The sequence below is a fragment of the Ambystoma mexicanum genome, chromosome 6p (genome assembly GCF_040938575.1).
Source record: "Ambystoma mexicanum isolate Mex_15411 chromosome 6p, UKY_AmexF1_1, whole genome shotgun sequence".
NCBI classification, from domain to species: domain Eukaryota; kingdom Metazoa; phylum Chordata; class Amphibia; order Caudata; family Ambystomatidae; genus Ambystoma; species Ambystoma mexicanum.
The window spans coordinates 1,449,760,425-1,449,781,944 of record NC_090935.1 but is presented as its reverse complement, the minus strand read 5'-3'; the positions used below and the strand labels follow the sequence as shown (position 1 = coordinate 1,449,781,944).

General features: G+C 44.1%; 1 protein-coding gene and 1 long non-coding RNA gene across 2 annotated transcripts in view; one reads left to right on the top strand and one right to left on the bottom strand.

The window, feature by feature from the left end:
- LOC138510506 (alpha-2-macroglobulin-like) overlaps positions 1 to 21,520 on the bottom strand; it is a 1,041,624-nt gene that overhangs the window by 877,981 nt on the left and 142,123 nt on the right. Inside the window, exons 4-6 of the mRNA XM_069626208.1 lie at positions 20,713 to 20,765; positions 11,465 to 11,485; positions 10,143 to 10,311 (exon numbers count right to left, since the gene is read on the bottom strand). Coding sequence (XP_069482309.1) covers positions 10,143 to 10,311; positions 11,465 to 11,485; positions 20,713 to 20,765 — 243 coding nt within the window. The remainder of the gene's footprint in view (positions 1 to 10,142; positions 10,312 to 11,464; positions 11,486 to 20,712; positions 20,766 to 21,520) is intronic.
- LOC138510509 (uncharacterized) lies at positions 552 to 21,155 on the top strand. Its single transcript, XR_011280402.1, has 3 exons — positions 552 to 843; positions 972 to 1,054; positions 20,727 to 21,155. It is a non-coding gene; the product is annotated as an uncharacterized lncRNA (long non-coding RNA).

The following is a 21,520-nucleotide window of genomic DNA, read 5'->3' as shown; positions in this document are numbered from 1 at the left end:
AGTAAAAGCAGCCCAACAATGGAATGCACTCCCAGTAGAGATCAGAAGGGATCAGTCTTATTTCAGCTTCAGGCACAACACCCGTACCTGGTTACGACTTAATGACCACTAGACCCAACAAACGCAATGATATGTCTTACATGTATGCCACCACCTCCACCTAGCATTTGTATCCTCTGTACCTGACTACATCTGTAACTGCTTCTTTATCTATATGCATATCTGTAACTAAGCTGTAAGTTTTCTTGTGACGTTGTGCGCCCAGCTACCTAAGGGTTTGGTGCGCCCTACAAATAAATAAACAAACAAGCAAACAAACAAACATGATATCACGAGCTTCGCTTATGCAGCCATATAGTTCAGCCTTTTTTGAAACTTGAATATACTAAAGTTAATGTTTTGTTCATATGAAACATCTATGGTTCTGCATTAGTGCAAAGGATTGAAGACTCATCCAATATGGCGACTCCATGTTGCCGACACAACCGCGATCACGTGTCTTTTTATATTAGCACATGATGTATACCTCATAACAAAGTGAAACTAAAATGGCTGTACGTGCCACGCATTCTACTGCATCCGAAACAGTACGTTTCTTTCACTGATCTGAACATAACATATAGATCAGCGGATAAATAACAGCCGAATTGGTAGCTAAATGCTCTCTTCTTCCACAGAGCTATTTCTTGCCGCGCAAGGGAACAGGCGCCAGGGAACAGTATAGACAATTAATCCCACATCACTTTACAAAGAGCTGGCAATACCACGTTTATGCCAATCAAGAAAGGAAGAGGATAATCACACCGCGAAGATACAACTGAAAAGACAACTAGAAGAATACAAGTATGTAAACCTATATCCTTTCAAACGACGTTAGATTCAAATTGAATTATCACTCGAAAAATGAGACACACAACCCGTGAATAATGTGGGTGATGGGCTTGTCTCTTTTGTTTCCAATTTTCCTGCAGATACACGAACATATCGGCGTTGTCAAAACACACTAATGAGCAGGGTTCTGATGATATTACTACTCAGTTTACCAAGGACACAGGTTAGTAGGGCTATCTTTAAAAAAAATACATTTGTTATGCTTTTATATATTGAAATTGTTATGGTACAACTGACTGGTACCCATTTAATATTATAGGCAAACCAGAATGCTCTAATCCATTCAAAGGAATGTTAAAACCTTGAGACTTCCAAGGAAATGTATTCCAACTTGACTTGCAAAGTGCATTATTATGACTCTCTACCAAACAACATTTTTAATTTTTCTTTTATGGTATTGTTCTGAATAGCTTTTATGTGTTTTCTTTTTCAGTAGGCTTTAATAAAAATTGCACGAAAGAAGGGGTATTGTTATTTAATATAACACCAGAGAATCAGTGCTATCGTCCTGAAAATGGCTACAACTGCAGAAAAAGGCACTAGAGATAGCGCCTTATTGAATGCATTAAGCCGAAATATATGTCGACCATCCGATAGGCTACATATATTCTAGCTTACATGACAGAGACTAAAACTGCATCTCTGCAACCACCCATTCCGTGATTACGCAACTTCAATATGTACAATAAATTGATAACAGATGAATCTTTGAATACAGTTGCTGTCTAAATCTGAGAAATACACGTTCACATGCTAAGCCCACTCCTTTAGAATTGTATGAAATCGGGTACTTTTTATCATAACATCTGAAATTCAGTAATTCCACAAGGTTTTTTAGAACTATTTTGTAATAATTTTGGAACAAAATTTGTATCATTCATATGACTTTGTGATTTGGTATTGAGTCATCCCTTTTAAGATGGGCACAAGCTAATAAAAGGAGCACCTACAGGCATGTGAAGCAGAACGGCTGCAGACTCCAAGATGGAATGACCTGAGTCTGTGTCTAATTCAGGCCTGCAGGCCCACACCGTGTAAGCACGGGCCTGCAGGCAATGTTGCCATGGGGCGTTCCTGCCAGAGAAGTGGCTAGGGTCCGCATGTGCGGGTAAGGTTTGCCCTGCTCCTCCAAGTCCAGGTGTCTCACGGCAATCCCTCAAGGCACTGGGCCTCCGTGGTGCTGGTGTCCCATAGCACCCCAAGAGGCTGGTGCAATGTTCATGGCCAGCCCCCCCCCCCATCACAAGCACGACTAACAACAAATAGGCACAGGGGTCACTCTCGACTACAGAAAATGATGAGAAAACTGGAGCAGGGGATATCACTTCCTGTCACTCCCTCTGTTCCTGGGCTACACCACCTCTACCAGCAAATGCACTCTAAATGCTGAGGGGTCATTCTGGACCTATTTACACAGATCAGAACAGCACGCAGCATTTTCTGTCACTCCCCCGGCCTCCTCTGTAGCATGAACCATTTCATCCAATGAAAGTAAACTGAGAGCAAAGTAGGCCACCCTAAACACTCAATTTGACGAGACATACATCCTCCACCACCATCTGCCCAAATACAACATCTCCTACCTTCTAGTTGATCAGGACCCTAAAGACAAGCAGGCAAGAAACTCAGGAGCCCAAAGCCACCACCCTCAGAGGACTCTACTGAATTACTGCATGCGTGGAAAAGGTCTAAAAGACCAGTGCAATTAATCCATCGATTCATCAACTACAATCTTATCCATATCCCAAAACATGCCATAGACAAAAAAGGTGCATGCTGCTGTGCATTTGAGAGGCGTAGGTCATGGAACATGCTCCCCGCTGTTATCCACCACCAGGCAACCCACCTGATCTTCAGAAACAAATGGTAAACCGCCTGCTCTAAACCTGGTATCACAACCTTACGCTGCATGCAGCCAGTTTTGGTGTTTGTGTCCTGCATAGTACCAGATCATTGTGGGGCATGACACTGCTCGTCCACGCCTCCACTTTTCTCCACCATATACATTTGTCAGTTGGCAGCAGTGGACACATCCATGGGCCTCCTGTTTTGCACATATGCTGGCAACTTACTGCCCATGTTGAGGCAAAATATTTATCTGAAATCGCAGCCATAGATGCTGAAATAGAGTCTGAGGGCTGTCTGTACTCAAAGGTCAATTAACTGACTTACACTCAACAAATTAGATGTGCTAATTATTAGAGACCACACAGCTCTGGCCTTAGACAACTGACATGTGCTATTCTCTCCAGTCGCCTGAATGTACAATCTACAGACATTAAGGTGTAGCCATCAAATAACTGTACTTTTTTCGTCATGTTTTTACCACCTTAAAGTTCTGAAAAGAGCCTTTCTTTTCAGAGACTCGCTCTGAAAACTGTAGTTAAGCAGGCCATCTTGGAGGCTAGACTCTGGCATTAGGCTTACAGAAACTTTGATGTCCACAATCCAAAATCCGTAGCTCGGTTGCTTTGAGGTGGAGAGCACAGAGCTTGTCAATTCTATGTTCTCTCCATTGGCTTTCAAACCTTAATTGGATTACACATAAGATCCTGAGCTAAGCTCCTCGTAGAGTTGGTTGACCTCAAAAATCACATAGTGTGTGCTGTCGCAAGCACAGAGATGCATTATAGAAATGCTAGTGTTGCATTCAAACTGGGCCCATGCACACAAGTATACGCCGACTCTGGTATGGCATGTTACTCCTTTATTCACTTATCTCCAACTGCCACCCCACGTGCCTTCCCTCACCCTTCCCGCTCCTACCTTTCCCTCCCCCCAGTCTTTTGTTTCGCTTTCCCTTAAATGGAACAGCGCCCTGTTGCCCGTAACACCCCCTCTTACTTATCGCGGAGGTCTGTGGCCTACATCTGTTCGTTGAGACGAGGGGGTTTACGTATGGTCTGCTGTTCGTGGCCAGGTGGGTCATCCGCGTCCTCATCAGGTGCCTTCCGTGGAGGATCCTCAGGCGGTTCCGCCTGGGGTTCTTCTTCCTCTGTTCCTTCTTCCACCGCGGGCGTCTCGCCTTCGTGTTCTTCTTGGAACAGCTTGTGGAAGAACGAGGCGTTCCTTGTTATCTCTCGATGGTCTCCTGAGCCATGATCATTGGCCCTTTCACTTCAGTGACCACAAGGGGCTTGGGTCTATAGCTGGAGTCCATTTTCCGTTGCTGCGTTTGCCTGACTAGTACAACCCGCCTACCAGGATCTGAGGCTCTTTGGCATTCCGTTTCTGATCAGTCCATTCTTTGGCCTTTCTCCTCTTCTCAGCCTCTCGTTTTCTGATTTCGGCGTCTTCGGCTGGGGTGTAATCCTCCGGCTGTGGTAGCCTTGTTCGTTGCTTGTACTTTATCGTGAGCTCTGCTGGTGTCCAGGCCAATTGTCTCATGAGGTGTATTCTGGTAACTCCTCAACATCTGGGAGATGGCTTGCGGCATGGAGGCCGGGTCTGCCGCGACTTTCTGGCATGTCCTCTTTATGGTTGGCATGAAGTGTTCCACCATAACCTTGGCTTGGGGCCACAGGGGAGTGATCCTTTGGTGGTGGAACCCTAGGTGTGCAGCAAACCTCCCGAACTCTTGTCCCTGGAAGGGTGGACCGTTGTCGGTCTTTACAACATTGGGGAACCCCATGCGCTGACTGGTTCATCTACCAAGGCCACCACCTGGTGGAATGACGTGGACATAAACTCCTTCACCAAGGGGAATGAGGAGTATCCGTCGATCGACACGAGGAGATGGCCTCCCTCTTCCAGTGACCCATAGAAGTCTAATGCCACCCTTTGCCAGGTTCCATCTGGTAGTGGAACTGTTTGGAGCGGGCATTGGGGTGCGATCGCTGCTGTCACCTGACATGGCGTGCAATGCCTCAGTGTGTCCTCAACTATGGTGTCCATGTGCAGGAACCAGACCTGATTGCGTATGATTTTCTTTGTATTGGCTATGCCCCTGTGTCCTACATGCATAATTATGACTAGGGCTTTCCTGAGGCTTTTGGGAGGATCTAGCCAGTTTCCTCTCAGGAGTGTCCCTTGCTCAGTTGTGGCAAGTTCTCTCAGTATCCTTGCCATTCTATCCATGTCTCTCCTGTCGACCTCCCTCGTGTCAAACTGTTCTGTGGTCACGTGTCGCCACCTGTTGGTGTTAGTGAGTTGGATGGCCGCTCGTATGGTGGGGTCGGTTCTGCACTGTTCTGCGAACTGCTCCTTCGTGATGGCTGAGGGAAGGGCGTTCAAGGATAGGTAGGCGATGTATGCTTCCGCCTCAAGCTGCATGTTGGAGTCTGGGGCACTGTCAGGGTGTCTTGACAAGTAGTCTGCAGGATTGGCTCCCCCCCCAGGCTTATGGACGATGGTGTAGTCGTACTCCTGGAGGCGGATGCCCCAATGATCTATGCGCAGTGGCATTTTGATTTTGGGGTTCGCGAATAGGGACAGGAGTACCTCGTGGTCCATTATGAGTATGAATGTTCTCCCAATGATGAAGTGGTGAAACTTCTCGCTTGCCCAGACTACGGCTAGGCTCTCACGTTCTGCCTGGGAATAGGCATACTCGATGGAGTTGAGCGCTCTGCTGGCATATACCAATATGCGTGTCTCAGTATTTTGCTGCGGGTTGGTCTGGGCTAGAATGGCACCCAGCCCAAAGGGGCTGGCGTCCACTGTAATTTCCGTGTCCCACTGCGGATTGAAATATGCCAGTTGGCGACTGTTCGCCAGCTCCCGTTTGATAGTGGAGAAGGCGTCCTGGCATTGTTCGTCCCATGCAAAGGGGAGGTCCTTTTTGAGAAGCTGTCTCAGCGGGCTGGTAAGTGTTGCGTAGTGAGGAAGATATCGGGCACAGTATCCTGCCACGCCAAGGAACTATAGCAGCTCCGACACGTCCTTTAGGGACTTCAAGTTGACAATAGCACTGATTTTATCAGTATCTGCCCTGATACCTTGGTCAGAGAAAATATGTCAGAAGAAGCACAGGCTGTGCTTGTTGAAGGTGCACTTCGGGCCCTTAAGGTTGAGACCGGCTTCTTGAAGGATGTTACATACCTGCCGCAGTGCCTCGTCGTGGTGGTCTTGGGTGACTCCAAAGACCAAGATATCATCACTGTAGTTGAAAGCGTTGGTGACCGGTGCTATCAACCTGCATATTGTCTCCTGGAATATCTCGGCTGCCCAAGATATTCCGAAGTTCAGCCGTTTGTAATGGAACAGAACTTTGTGCGTTGTGAAAGTTGCTATGGGTCTTGATTCAGGATCAATGACCAGCTGGTGATAGCCTTGGTTCAAATCCAGTTTCGAGAATCGGGTGGCCTGGTTGAGTCTTACCAGCATATCCTCGATGTTTGGCCCCAGATTTCTCTCTCTTTGGATGGCGTTGTTGGGAATCCTCATGTCAACGCAAAGACGGAGGCATCGATCCGACTTGGGGACTACCACTAAGGGGGATACCCAGTGAGTGGGCCCTTCCGCTCTTTCGATGATGTCATTGTCTAGTAATAGCCGTAGCTCATGCGTCTCTTTGGCTTGTAGGTGGAATCCTATCCTCCTGAGGTGCTGCGGCACGCGCTGTACCGAAGGGTCGATGTGGAGTCTGATGACCGTATCCTTCAGCATGCCTACGCCTTTGAACAATTTGGGTAACATTGTTTGCGGATCATCCATGTCCAGCGCCTTCTGGGACAGGGTACGTATGGAGTGGGCATGTGGTGGGAAACCTTGGATTGTCTCAGATTGATCATACTGAATGTCGATGAGTTGTAAAGCAGTGGCCGTTTTGTAACTGAGGAGGCACCTCCCAGTCACTGGGCTATGAATGACATGAATTGTGACTGGGACTCGGCATCCAATGTGCACTAGGTCGTACAGCAATTGTCCTTTAGATTTCAGTGGCTGGGTCACTCCCCACTGGAAGATGGCTGCTTGAGAAGGGTAGAGGATACGTGCCCGTCAGTGTCTCATATGTCTTCTCGTTCATCATGTTGACAGTGGCTCCTGTGTCAATGAGGAACGGTTTGATAAGTCCTGCGAGGTGCACTGTCACTCTTGGTGAGGTACTGTTGTCGGATTTGTCGTATTTGAGCCGGACATGTTCTCTACTGTACTGGTCATATTCTTGGTACAGTTCTGTCCTTGGTGGTTCCTCTTCAATGGGTGGGTTCTCATACGGGTCTAAAGTGGAGAATTCCCTTCTTTGTTCTTACTCATGGTTGGGTTGCATATGGTAGAGATGCTCCGTACTGTCGTACGCTCCACTCGACGTGTCGATTTGTAGGTTCTCCACAGCTACAATGAATCTGGGGTGTGTTGCGTATGCTGTACTCTTGTTGAGACGGTTCTGAATATTGTACCTCTCTGGGTACGGCCATGGGTTGGATTGCCTCGTTGGGTCGTATCTCCTAGTGGGAGTCGAATGGGGTGGCAGTCTGTACGCCTGCAGTAGTGGGGCATGGAATGCTCTGGAAATGGTTTTCCTGACCACACCTCATACACATTTGGCCAATGGTGGGGCATTTTCGTTTGTGAGGGAATTCGCACCCGCAGCAATAACATTGTCTATCGGTTTGGGTCCGACGGGTGGTGTTCCAGGTATCCTGGCGGGACGATGTGTTCCAGATGTCCTGGCGGGATGATGTGCCAAGGGGGCGTGTCTGCCCTAGTGGGTTATTGATTATGGCGGCGACTGTGTCCAGCTTCTTTGGGTTTTCGATATTGGCTGCTTGTGCGTCGACGCGCTCGTAGACTCTTGCCAGCTCGACAATCTCCTGTAATGGGAGAGGTTTCTTTAGCAGGTGTTTCCTGAATTGGGATGACAAACACCCTTCTATCACTCGTAGACAGATGGCTTTGTCATCATTAAAGTTTGCAAAGTCACAATACGTTATCTTTCTTTGAAGACATAGTATGAACTGTCTGATGAGGTGCCTGGGAGCACTGGTTGAACGTATATCGTTCGCAGTCTCTGTTGGGCAGGACCACCAAGCGTCCGTTGATAGCGGTGATGAGGAGTGAGTAGGTGGATTTATCTTGGGCAGGGATGGTCTTGATAATGCTTTTTAATACTTTCTCCACCAGGTTGGTGAAGATGTCAAACTTGTTGGGTGCGTCTTGATTCCCCACTGCCCTCATGAATTCTTCAAATTCGACCATCCGTTCCTGCCAACTCTGGCCCTGGTTTTCTTGTGGTTCTAAGGTGAAAGAGCTTGGGTGGTGTAGAAAGGATACTAGGTTGGTCGGTGTTACTCCTGCCACGACTTGAGCAGCGCCATCTGCTGCTCCTGCACCTGCTTGGGACATCCTTGCTCTTAGTGCGTATTGGTTGCAGTGCTGTGTGCCCCTTCAGGCGACTTGGCGCCCTTTTGTTCTGTCCTCACAAGCTCAGGTTTGTTCCTGTGCACATGCCGGTGTGCGTGTGCTCACGTCACGTCCTGTCAGGAGGTGCTTGGTGGCTGTCTGGGGGCCGGTTTGGCACCTTGCATGCTGTTGTATGGGCCGCGCCCTTGGGCAGCTGTAGTCCTCACTTTCGAGTGGCTTTGTGTAGGTGCAGTGAGAGCACCTTTATGTTCATTGTTTATGGAATCCTCACTTTCAAGTGGTGCTGTACGGGTGCAATGGGGCACCTTTATGATTGTTAGTTTCCAAAAGGCTTTGTGTACGTGCAGTGGGAGCACCTTTATGATTCTTAATTGTAGATCCTCGCTTTCAAGTGGTTTTGTGCAGGTGCAGTGAGAGCACCTTTATGTTCATTAATTATATAATCCTCGCTTTCAAGTGGACTTGTGCACTGTTGGGGGCCCGTGTAGCACTAGGCATGCTTCACCTAGTGTGCTGTCTCTTACCGCATGCTCTTCAGTGGTACTGTTCCACGCGCCGTCTCTCCCTCGTCGCGTGACACTGCTGACAACTTTGCTGTTCCTCTGTGGCTGCAGACCGCTCATCGGGCGGCCGCCCTCTTCCTCCAGTCCCCTGCTCTGGGTCTTCCTCCAGGAGCCTCCGCCTCTCCTGGCAGATCTCCTTCCTTTTGCATAGTCGCGTATTCTCCCTCGCTGCATCCGTTAATGCCGACCTCCTCCTCAGGTTGCGTGGCTGCGCACAGATGCCCCCGCTGGCCGCACTTCTGCTCCTCTCACCGGCCTCCTCCATCGCCTGGAACACGTGTGTGTGTACGTAGGTGTGCTGGCGTCCTTCACATGGTCGTGTCCCCTCCTCCCTGGAACAAAGCACGTGGGCTGTCGGCTCGTCGCCAATTGTTGCATTCAAACTGGGCCCATGCACACAAGTATACGCTGATTCCGGTATGGCGTCTTACTCCTTTATTCACCTATCTTCAACTGCCTCCCCACGTGCATTCCCTCCCCTTTCCCACTCCTACCTCTCCCTCCAGTCTCTTGTTTCGCTTTTCCTTAAAGGGAACAGCGCCCGTTACACGTAACATCTAGTTGTATCCTCTTTTGCAAAGCCTGCAACGGGGTTGGGCCTTCTCTGTGTAAGTGTCCACTATGGAACCAAAACCCTTTTGCCATCTACGCTACTCAGACAAGATAATCAAAACTTGGATGGTTAATTAGTAAAGCATGTTCGGCAGTTCTAGGGTATGGTAACGTTTCAGAACCTATAAAGAATATATATAGTTGGCACTAAAAAAAATTAAATTCCAGATTGAGTACATTTCGAGATGTATCAGGGTGCAGGGAAAGTAAATACTCAGAAAGTCTTTACAGTTCAAATGGAATGGAAGATGAAACCTTATGGAATTCTTTTCATTCTTTTTTTGATTGTTCAGTTAAAGTTAAAAATGTACTGTGTTTCTGTTGTTTTGACACATATGTTGATACGTTGTATAAAAAACTGTTTTAGAGTTGCATTTCAATTGTCAAAAATACTAATCACAAATTAAAATTAAAATGAGATAATTTAATTGTACATTGAATGCATTTGATTTAATGTTTACAATATTTTGAGTGGTCATTGGTTGATACACTAACATGAAAGTTTTCCAAGGCAATTTCTTGTAGAAAAGTTTCAGAACCAACAGTCCATTACCGGGTAACGGAGCAATCACGAAAACTACACACCTTAATGTCCTCAGTCAGGAAGCGGCAAGAGGTGAGTAGTGTGCAGTGTTGTGCAATTTAAACAAGACCCATTCCCTCTCCCCCTCATGTGAAAATTCCAACGAGACTTTCGGCTTATTGTATCCATCCCCTACTGACCACCGGGTGATAGAACCTTTGCACACTGCTAATGAACTCTCTACGTACCATACTCCTCCACTTTGAACTCATGCGTCACCGTTGAGGCTCCGGTCCGCTGTACTTTTACTGTGTATGCTCCATGTAAAAGTTCAGATGCCAGAGCAAAGGAGAGCTGGGCAAACGACCCTCCCGTCGACACTTGAGGCCATTGAATGAGCCGGTGATGCTCTGGATCCTGGAAGAGAGATGCATTGTCAGTCTGTCTAATGCGCTATGGGTTAGTCACCTTGCGGGCTTAGTTCACATGACAGGGCAATAGAGGGAAGGTCTCATCACACACGCCTTCAATGAATCTTGACATCCAAGCATTCCCACAAGGTGTGCTCCCCACGAATCAATCGCAGCCACAAAATATTCGAGGTATCAGGTAATAATGTCCCCATACATAATGTGGCCGAAAAAAGCCATTGGCGACATTATATATGGTGACATTATGTATGTGGACAGGTTGTCCCCCGCATTTTCAATGTAATAATGTCTCGGCAAAAAACAGCAACTTCTTTGTCAGGAACATTTTTGCCGGGACATTATTACATGGAACCTTATTTGACACATGCCTACAAGAGCCACTCTCTGAAAGCCATGCTCATTGAATCCATGGTCTTTCCCTAAAATGATCAACCGTGCAGATTTAAAAGAGCGGTTAGCCTACGAATCAAGTATGTTTCTTTTATTGTGAAAGGACTTATTCCCTCCAACCCAAGTAGACTTCGGATTCTGCTTCTGATAATTACATTGCTGAATTCTCCAGCACTCGTTGTATAATTCTCAAGCTACTCTGACAGAAAAAATGGCTCCTGCCATGCTGTCGTCTAGTCAGCAGGAAAAGAGGAAGAGTCCTAAAATGGAGGGTGCTAAAGGACGTTTGAGAACTTGTTGAAGCCCAAGGGTGCATGGGTAGTGTATTTCTTTTTAAAAAATGTACTCCTTTGGATGTGGCAGCATATTACAAAAGACTTGGCGTACTCTGAATTCCCTTCTGCTTGCATAGCAGGCTGAACGCATTGCTTTGCCACAGGGAACAAGGAGCCAAATTAGAGTGAGATGGGAAACTTGTTCTCGCCCAGGGGAGATCTGACCCATAGTAACAAATATAGGGGTAGCAACAATAACGAACCCGGTTCTTCCAGAACAAACCCTTCCTTCCTCTCAGCTATCTTAGACCCTTTGCCCACCATCTTGCTCTCAAGCTTTAAAGCCACTTGTGGTGTGCAGCACACAACAGGAATTCAAAATTATCAAAATAATATAAACTAAGATAGCCACGCCGTATTCAGAGTTAAAACTGCTAAAGTAATAATGGTTCTTGCAACACTATTACTACTCACCTCAATATAGATCATCGGGAACTGGAAGAAAAGAAGAAAGGGACACCATTAACCTATGGTGGGCAAACCGTAGCAAAGTTGCATTTGTACAACAATAGATGATAGATTACTGGATGGTGGTTGGTTGTGGTCTAGGCTAAAAGTCATACTGAGCATTTCAATGTATTGATTGATGTGTGACTTATTCTCTTCAGTGGGCGGAGTGAACGTGGTAGACCATGCCATCTATACTTGAATGGTTTCCAGCCAAAAACAGTAGAACAAGTATGATATGATATGGCATTTATAACTTGCCTATACACAAGTGTTTCGAGGTGCGATGAGGCAAGGGAGGGGAACAAGGGAGGGCGGACAACGATCCTACTAGGCCAGGTGTCATTCAGATCGCGCAAGTGCGTGGGAAGGGGGAAGGGACAGTGCTGTACATGGGAAGATGATAACAGTAAGTAAGTAAACGCCCAGTAAGTGGCAAGCGCATGGGTAAGTGCTGGCATCAGGTGTCAAGGGCAGGGAGGGGGACTGTAGAGATACAGAAACAGTCCCCAAGTGCGGGGGATGCCAGGTGGGCAGTGCATGTGTTTGACGCAGGCGGGGAAGACCTGGGCCTGAGATCAGAGGGTGTCCAGGTAGCCAGTGCAGTTCAGGTAACAAAGTATTCCCCATATTTTGCTAAAGTCTATCAGATTATATGTTATGCTTGCACTGCATGTATCAGTGGAACCAGCGTTCCACTTCGTGTTTTCAGACTGTCTGCAGAAGCTTCACGAATGCACACAATGAATCTAAAATGAGTTACTCACCTCCCCAAAGGTTATCCTGAAAACATGGTGAGGTGAGGGCTCTTGAGGACCAGGTTTGGAGATCGACAGTTGCTTTGTGGGAATAATCCCCTACTGCCATCTTTTGGAGTGGAAATGAGTATGATGCTAAGTAATGTATTCCAATGGGAGCCCCAGCAATGGTAGCCCATTAAGAGCTATCCTTCCCTTGAACATGGCTGACAGTAGATTAGGTCTCGGTGACTGGAAGCAGTTTGGTACTCTGAGACGAGGGAAATGTGGGAAGCAGTAGGACCCCGGGACAAAGGTTTTTGTGTCTTTGTGTAGGCAAAAGAGCTCCTCTTGATCCTTCAGCCCAAGCAATGCAGGGCAACCCATTGTTCAGGGGCCTTCTATCGACCCATGCCCTTTGTAGGTCTCTGAGCGGTGGAAATCTCGGGGTGGGGAGAGTTCACAGCACATGGGCCATCTCCATTCTGTGTATGTAGACATGGACAAGACACAACGTTTTTAGAGAAAGCTGAGCCACAGCGGAGTTAAAAAAAAACTTTATTTTTTTAATGTAAAATCATCCAGCATAATACTTTGCAAATCACAGAAGTGTCATAATAAGTTATGTTAGGTGTTATTTGTGTAGTGTCTTGCTGCATGGCCTTATATCGCTTTTGGTCATCTGCAGTTTGGGAGACCTTAGTCTAAACATACATAAAAAACAATACATTGCATTGCAGGAACACAACATTATATGATCGAATCCATTTATGATGGTATGCAAATGACAATTCTTGGCTGTGACCACAAGTACCATACATCAAGTAGTTTTATGTGTTGGGTGCAGGGTGCTGTGCAATTTGCTTTTTCCGTGAATATTTTATGTCATCATCAAATAGGTTTATTCAGATAAAATTCATTAAACATTATACAGATTAAAATAGCAGCCATATTCCAACATCCAATTTTTCAAATAAAACAATTCCATCATAGTTACAATTATACAATAGCTAAAACATTCCTATTCCTACCATCAGCACCAGTATCCAGCCCCAAACAGCGTTTCCAGCGGCCCCACGCCCTCTTTAGATAATGTAAAAGTGCTCAAGCAAGCATGACTGGCTCTGCCTGTGGTAAAAAAGTTAAGGCTGGCCCACATTGAGTGAATTTCTCTCTTCTCAATATTTGGAGAATCGTTTGCCTTATCAGTTCCATGTAATGCGGGCACAGCAATACAGAATGCACAAGACTTTCAACAGCCAAACCACAGCAAGGTCATTCTATATCTTGCCCATGATCCTGCCATCTTGCTGTGTTGGCTCTTAACAGCAATAGATCAAAACAGGCTCTAATCACAACTCAACGATCTATTGGGCTGTTACTATGGGTCAAATAACGTTGTATGGAGTTCACCTTGGTCACCACTGCATGTTTGTGGTTCTAAGCCAAGGAAAGCCCCATAGTTTCCTGTCCCTCCTGTGTCAGGGCACAGAAACCCTTCTTATAGGCATTACCCTCTCTTTGACTCAGCAAAGTGCTTTGTTGGTAAAGACTAACAGCATTACGTTGTGTCACACATAGATGAATAGACTTTAACCATGGTATCTGTCTCCAGACATCGCTACACCTTTGGGCGTCAATATTTTCTTGTGTTATAAATGCTATTGGATTAGACCAAATACTCAACCAATGCAACAAGGGAGCTCGATGCCATTCATCTGTCAGATGTTTTGCTCCGAGTTTAGCACATTAAACTCAATAGTTTCTTAAGAAACTTATTTTCTAGTCTCTGTAGTGAGGAGACATTTTCATGGCCCCAAAGTGAAATTTTTTAAAATGTATTTATTGGGTATTTATAATGTGCCGATACAACCGAATGGTGTTTCAAGGCGCATCAAGGCAAGGAAGGGGGAGGTACAGAGGAGAAAACATAAACAATTATGTTCCTACTAGGTCTTGAGACATTCTGATCGTGCAAGTGCCGTAACAAGAATGCAGGGGAAGGGATGGGGGGAACAGGAGAAGACAAACAGTAACGTTGCTACTATGTCATGAGAGAATTCGGAGTGTGCAAGTGCAGTAGTAGAGATGAGGGCAGAGGAGGAGAGGGGGGAAGTGAGAGGTTGTGGATGAACAGGGGAGAATACAAACAACGCTCCTACTAAGCTGTGAGACAATTCAGAGCGTGCAAGTGCAGAAACAAAAAGAGGGGGAGGAGGGAAAGTGTAGGATGAGATGAAATGAGAAGAAGACAAACAATAGCATTCCTACTAGGTTGTTAGACAATTCGGAGCGTGCAAATGCAGAAACAGAAATGAGGGGAGAGGGGAAGCAGAGAAGTGCAGGATGGGGAGGAAGGGTAATGCTCAGGAGGGTTGAGGAGAGGGCTACATTAAGTGCAAGTGAACATAGTCACTAGTACCTTTAAGGATAGGGTGCACCAGGGAGTGCTTGAGGAGGAGACGGGAGGAGCCAGTGGCAAGGAGTTATCAAAGAATCAGCCAAGGCTGGAGCAATGGAGGCAATGCTGTCCTTGAAGGTCTGGAGTAGCTGGGGAACACCTGTTTGGATGAGCCTCTCACAGAGCATGGCCGTCCAGCGATCTCACCAGGTGATGGGGGAGACGAGTGGAGAGTAGGAGGAAAGGGGATCAAGGGGCCAAGGGAGGCCTGAGAGCGAATGAGGGAGAAGCAAGAAGCAAGTACAACACAACAACAGTGCAACCATTTAGATTCAAGTGTCCAGGATGGAGGGAAACTACTAGATTTCAACATACAGCAGTGGAGCAAAAACACATAGATGCAAGTTTACTGGAAGAGGAAAAAAGCCTAGGTTTCAACATACAGCAGGGAAAGCAAAAACACCTAGATGTGAGTTTCCTGGAAAGAGGGGAAAAAAGCCTAGGTTTCAACATACAGCAGGAAAGCAAAAACACCAAAATGCGAGATCCTGGAAGGGCATAAGTGCCCGAGATGGACATCATACAAATGAGGGCAATGGACAGCAGACTAAAGCATTGGTAAAAAGGAGTAATGAGAGAGGTGGGACAGTTTAATATGGAGCAGTAAAGGCTGTTCCCCCTGGCCGCACCTTTCTTACCTTGTCAGTCACTGCTGGTTGACGGCTGTGCTGCATGTTCCACAGGCAAACACAGGCAAACACGGTCAGGAACTGCCCTTCAACGCAGGGGCTGCACGGGAAGGGGGCTGCACTAATGAGTAGGTAGGAGGCCAATAGGGGAAGGGCAGGGCTAAGGGGAGAGAAACACAGGCCAACAAGGAAGCAGGCAGGGGAGTCGGAGGGGGAGAATGAGTGCAGAAAGAAAGCAAGAAAAACACACAGTAAGGAAAGTGGCTGAAATGGGGGAGTCAGGGGACAAGAGGAGAAGGGGTCCGGCTCACCTGCACTGCAGGCTGGAATATGTGGTTGCTGGCATTGTAATTTTGTAATTGGTTATTTATAACATGCTTAATACCCAGAGGTTTCTAAGCACGGATAGGGGATCGAACCGTTGTTGCTCCGCGTTGTCTTGCATCCAAGGTGAGCTTGTTGCCCCTGAGCCATCTCCTCGGCCCTCATAAATTGGAATGAAGAGTGAATTTGGTGTGGGCTAAGCCAAGTAATATGAGGATGCTGCAATAAAAGGTGGAGCAAACTGTGTGTATATATGGAACTATATATCCCTAGAGCAACTGATTACAGTTCAGGGCAATATTTTGCATGGATTTTAAATACACATGTAATGCCTTTTACATGAACAGTACAAGCACATATGTCAAACATTACACAGCACACATGCCATCTTAAGTTGCTGGTCTTATAGTTGCAGGAAAATTATGTCTTATACTTAGAAGGCATGCCAAATTGCTGATGCATTTGGGCGCATATGATAGATACATTGTAATTATTATAATATTCAACATATGCAACCTACAATTTACTGCAACATAACTTAAATAAGATACAACTAATGCAAAGGTAAGCTGCTCGATTTCACTGCAATGTCAATTTGGAAAGAGTCCCCTTTTATTTGGATTTGGTCACATTTATAGATTAGATGGATGCTTTGTTTCACTCACACAGTCCACCAACTCCTAATCAAATTTAAGACATATCCCTCAAAGATTTTGAAAAGCTCAGTGAGTTATTTTGTCCCCAATTGCGATTTTAGACTTGCTCACTGCTTGTTGAACATCCTCAAGAGGTTCCTGTCTTTAGCAGTCACATTTTATTACTTTTTCAGTGTGATTGTATTCAGAGCTTTTGCATGCAAAGTAAATCACAAAGTGTGTAGTGACAAAGTGCACAGCCACAACCCCTGGTCCGCTCTGGTTTGGCTCTGCATTCACACATGACCTAAATCCGAGCCATATTTTTGGCTCAAGCTTTGATAGGGTTGCCTGCCTGCAGTATGATTTCCTTGATCTGGGCAAAAATATAGAAATCTCATAAAATGAGTAGGAAGCACTGCAGGCATATTGGTGAATAAGCACTTAGAAGAGGGTATGAAAGTGAAGTGTTTTAGAAATGGAAGAAAGAGTGGGAAGAGATTCCATTAAATATGGCCATTGGCATGTCATTATTTTTTAAAGCAGAGGAGTTGACTGAGCCGGAAGGCAAGGAATTGGAAACTGCAATCTGCTTATGGATGGCAACATGCCGCCACCAGCAGACAGCATACAGATGTGGACATGTCAGACTGGATTCGATTATCTGCTCTTTGTTAACAATAGTGTAGTGCAGATCAGCCTTCTCTGAAACCTGAAAACATAAAGTCATTTCTTGGGGTCTAAAAGTGCCTCTCTAAATTAATTTAGTTGATTAGTACCATGTTTTGATCATAACACTCTTTGTTATTTCAGGAAATTATAAATAAACATTTATTTGTTGAAACCTGAAGTATATTTCATTATACATAATTTCTTAGCATTTTGAGCGTACACGTGTTTCCAGCAGAGCTCTTTCTCAGGGCTCTTAAAAATAAATATGTGAAAGGTATTTATCCACAATTAAACAAATTATCAGCATGCATGTTAATGCACATTTTTCAACCAACGAAAATACACAAATATAACGTACACAAACAAAAATGGACATATCAAATAAAAATATAGGTTAGCAACCAAGTTTCACCGCATGTTATGTACATTGGAGAGATTAGTGTACCGAATACGAGCAGGAATTAGTTAAAACCAGATAATATAATGAAGAACGAAAGAAACCGGATTTTGCAAGCAGTTATGATCAAACATATATTACATGTGTTAAGTGGAGAAAAAATAAAATCGAAAATATAGGAAAAAAAGATTTTTGGGGGAGGGAATTTGGGGAAACAAACAGAAAATAAAAAGTAAAACAAAAAAGTAGTTAATGCGTTAATATTCAACATTACTGACTGTTTTGTTGGGCTAATTGGTCAATTTCTAAAAAAAAACACCATTCGTTTATTAGAAGTATTAGTCTGCACCATTTTGTGAGCTCCAGAAAATATATATTCTGTATTGCGTGGTTTTAAAGTGTTTAATTTGACTTCCCTATTTATGTTCTTTATATTTTTAATTACTATTGGCTGTGTCTATTTCTGCCACCAAGGTTGTGTTGAAGTGAATGTGATACTATTAAAAATCGATATGAGGTAAAAACGTGGTCATCACCTGCAGTGCGATATAAATTCCTTTGATGCAGGAACTCTGGTCAATTCAAACTTCTTGGAAATATCTACTACAGAATAATCAAAGGTTTGTTTTAGAAGTATGGTTGAAAGCCGTTGTTATTAATAATATTATTTTCTCAGATTACCTTAATTATCACTGCTATCTGCCAAGTTAACAACGAGGTTGATCCTTGATCGTTTCTCATATCTGTATTAATAACAATGGTATTAGATATTTTCAGTGTCAGACTATGCTCCCTTTATTAAATAGAATGGAATAAATATTTATTTAAATAAGGACAGATAGTCTGATTGAGGTAGTAACAGTGATTACTCTTTTTCTAATGGTTGTAGGTCTCACTGTTGCATCTTTGGGACTGTAATTTCAGGTAATGGTTTTCAAAGGGATAAAACTGTTTTTTTGGGTTTCCCTTGCATTACAAATCACCCCAATGAGTCACTCAATTCTGAGGATTCTGATGTATTGGTGGAAAACATTACATAAATCTACTGAGAAGTGAACTATATATGCGTTTCTCTACTCACCTTAAGCTTTGTTGTGTGCAGCGGTCTTCCCTACGGACTGCGTTGTGTTCCAGCATGTTGTCGGTTGGCACAATGTTTGTTTCCCATTTATATCACATAACATTGAGTTCGTCAATAGACAGAAATAGGAGTAATTTTAATAGAGTTGATGATGCTACATTCTATCATGGGTGCCATTTTGAAGTGGATTTGCAATCTCTGCTTAATAATGTTATTACTAAAGAAAGCAGATCTCCATGTATTGGTTCATGTACAACTTGATACATGTTTTTTTCTTGTGCTTGAAAAAACTTTTTCTTTGTTTGTTTATTATATAATTTGAAAAGGAGTGTGGTAGCCCATTTACTGAGAACGAGCATGGGCCAAATACCCTGTTCTATGGAATTTCTTCCACTCAGGAGGATCTACAATCACCTTTTAGCTCACTGCACCCTTCTCAGAGGAGAAATATCCATTTGCATATCAGTCTTTGTCCCACCCACAAGGGCAGTCCAGCACCAAAATGCTAGTCAATTCTCCTCTGAACAAGAGTACCATTAGCAACCCCTGACACGTGATTCAGCCTTGTTGGGCGTCATCATTGAGGTGAAGCTGAGCTTCTCTAAGGCACAGTGAACAAGGGGTCCACGTCTGGATTACCCTTGTTACTTAGGGTGAAAACCCATGTTTTACACCATTGAAAAGGAGTGTGGGAGTCCCTCTACTGAGGAGCATGGGTCAAATACCCTGCTATATGGAATTTCTTCCACTCAGGAGAATCTACAAACATGTTTAGCTCTCTTTAAAAAAGAGAACATTGTCCATTTGCATATCAGTCTTTGCCCCACCCACAAGGGCAGTCCAGCACCGAAATGCTAGGCAATTCTGCTGTGAACAAGAGTACCATCAGCAAACCCAGACATGTGTGTTGTCCTTGTTGGGCCTCCTCAGTGAGGTGATGCTCAGCCTCTCTAAGGCACAGTGAACAAGGGGTCCACGTCTGGATTACCCTTGGTTACTTAAGGTGAAACCTCAAGTTTTACACCATTGAAAAGGAGTGTGGGAGCCCCACTACTGAGAACGAACATGGGTCAAATACACTGTTCTATGGATTTCTTCCTCTCAGTAGGATCTACAACAATGTTTTACCTCACTACACCCTTCAGAGAGGAGAAATACCAATTTGCATATCAGTCTTTGTGTTACCCAGAAGGGCAGTCCAGCACCATAATGCTAGGCAATTCTCCTCTGAACAAGAGTACCATCAGCAACCCCAGACACAACCTGGTTTGAACTAATTACTGCTCGAATTGGGTACACTCCCCAATGTACATAACATGTGTTGTAACTTGGCTGCTAACTCATATTTTAATTTGATATGTCCAGTTTTGTGTAAGTACATTATATTTGTGTATTTTCATTGGTGTGCTGATCATTAGTTTAATTGTGGATAAATATCTATCAAATATTAGTTTTTAAGAGCTCCGAGGAAGAGATGTGTTCAAAACACATGTAAGCTCAAGGCACTAAGGAAAGTGTGTTACCTGCAAACCATGATACTAGCCCACTAAATACATTTAGGGAGGCACTTTTAGAAACCAAGACATCACTGTTTTTGTTTTCATAACTCAAAGACGTAAGTGAAGTGTCTTTTTTTCTTTTGGATTCATGGTGACACCCTATTAATTTTACAAAGTAATAGCGCAGGACATGAAGCCCTTCTCTGAAACTTGATGGGCTGCTTCCTTCTCCAAACTGCATCTTTTTTTCTCAGGTATTTGTTCAAGAAGGATACCAAAGAATTTGCAATTTCTGATATTCACAACTTTGGAGACCTGAACATAAAAATGGCAACCAATGAATTGTAAGATTAAAGAAGTGTTTATACAGACTTTTTTTCCATTTCTATGTTCATCCATGTCAGCTGACAACTAATATTTAAGCGTTTCTCTCGGCTATCACACTTGTAAATTCAGTAACCTCAATGGGAAAACACATGAAATCAATACAAGAATCAGAACAAGTTAAAAAGATTTTAAGGCCTTCAGAAGGCATAAGGAAAGGTGCAAAACAACATTGTTCTATTTCAATTTCTCACTTCAAGATTAAATACAAACATTAATCACTGAAACCAAGTATGTTATGTGATAAAAGCTTTCAAAAACGTTGGCTCAAAGTGAAATGCTCTGTCTGGAATAAACTCTTTCTCTTTTCTCTTTGGGTTTACAGATATTCAAATTCAGTAGAAATGGCATAAAAAGAAGACATTATAATTGTTAGTCTTTTTCTTTTTTGCTTACCGTCTCATTCACAGCAAGGAATCCTTCATCTAGGGCAACAATCCGAAATTGAACTGGAGCAGAAAAAGGGGAGAGCAAAGAAAGTCTGTTATCTCACATGCAGTAAATCCGGTTCATCATGCTTACGCTGTGCAATAGGAGCGTGGAATATGCCAGGATCACCCAGCCAGCCAGAGTATTGTGAGACCAGGTATATCCATTGGTAGCTTAGACGACCAGTCCTGCTCAGGATCCAGTGAGGTCCCTGATAACCAAATCATAAACATGATGAGTGGGCAAACTTGGCGCCTTCTGACATCCCTGAATCCACAATAAAAGTACTTAGATGTGTACCTGACATATTTAACAATGACCAAACAAAAACCTGGTCTAATCATGACATTCAAACAATGCAGCAATTATGTGTAAATAGGGAATTTGATGATTTTGAAATATTGAAGCAAAATAATGAATCGCTAAAAAAATATATATTTGAAACATTTGGAAATTTGATGTTGTATCTCTTAAAGATGTGGCATTCAGGTGTGCTTACTACTCACCTGTTCCTGGAAGACATAATGAGATCTCAAACAATTCATAAAGCCTGTGTATATCAGCGTTTTAGTTTTAGAATTATTTAGTAAAGTCACGCTCTTTATGGAATGATAACATGGGTGGAAATATTTCTTTATACTATATTAAAAGTTCAGTTGCTTTTATATACTAAAGAAAATGATGCTGGTTAATTTGAGTGATCGGTCAAATAAAACAATTAATATAAACTATAGACCCATGCTGCTAAAATGGGGTTTAAAATCCGAATTTTCCA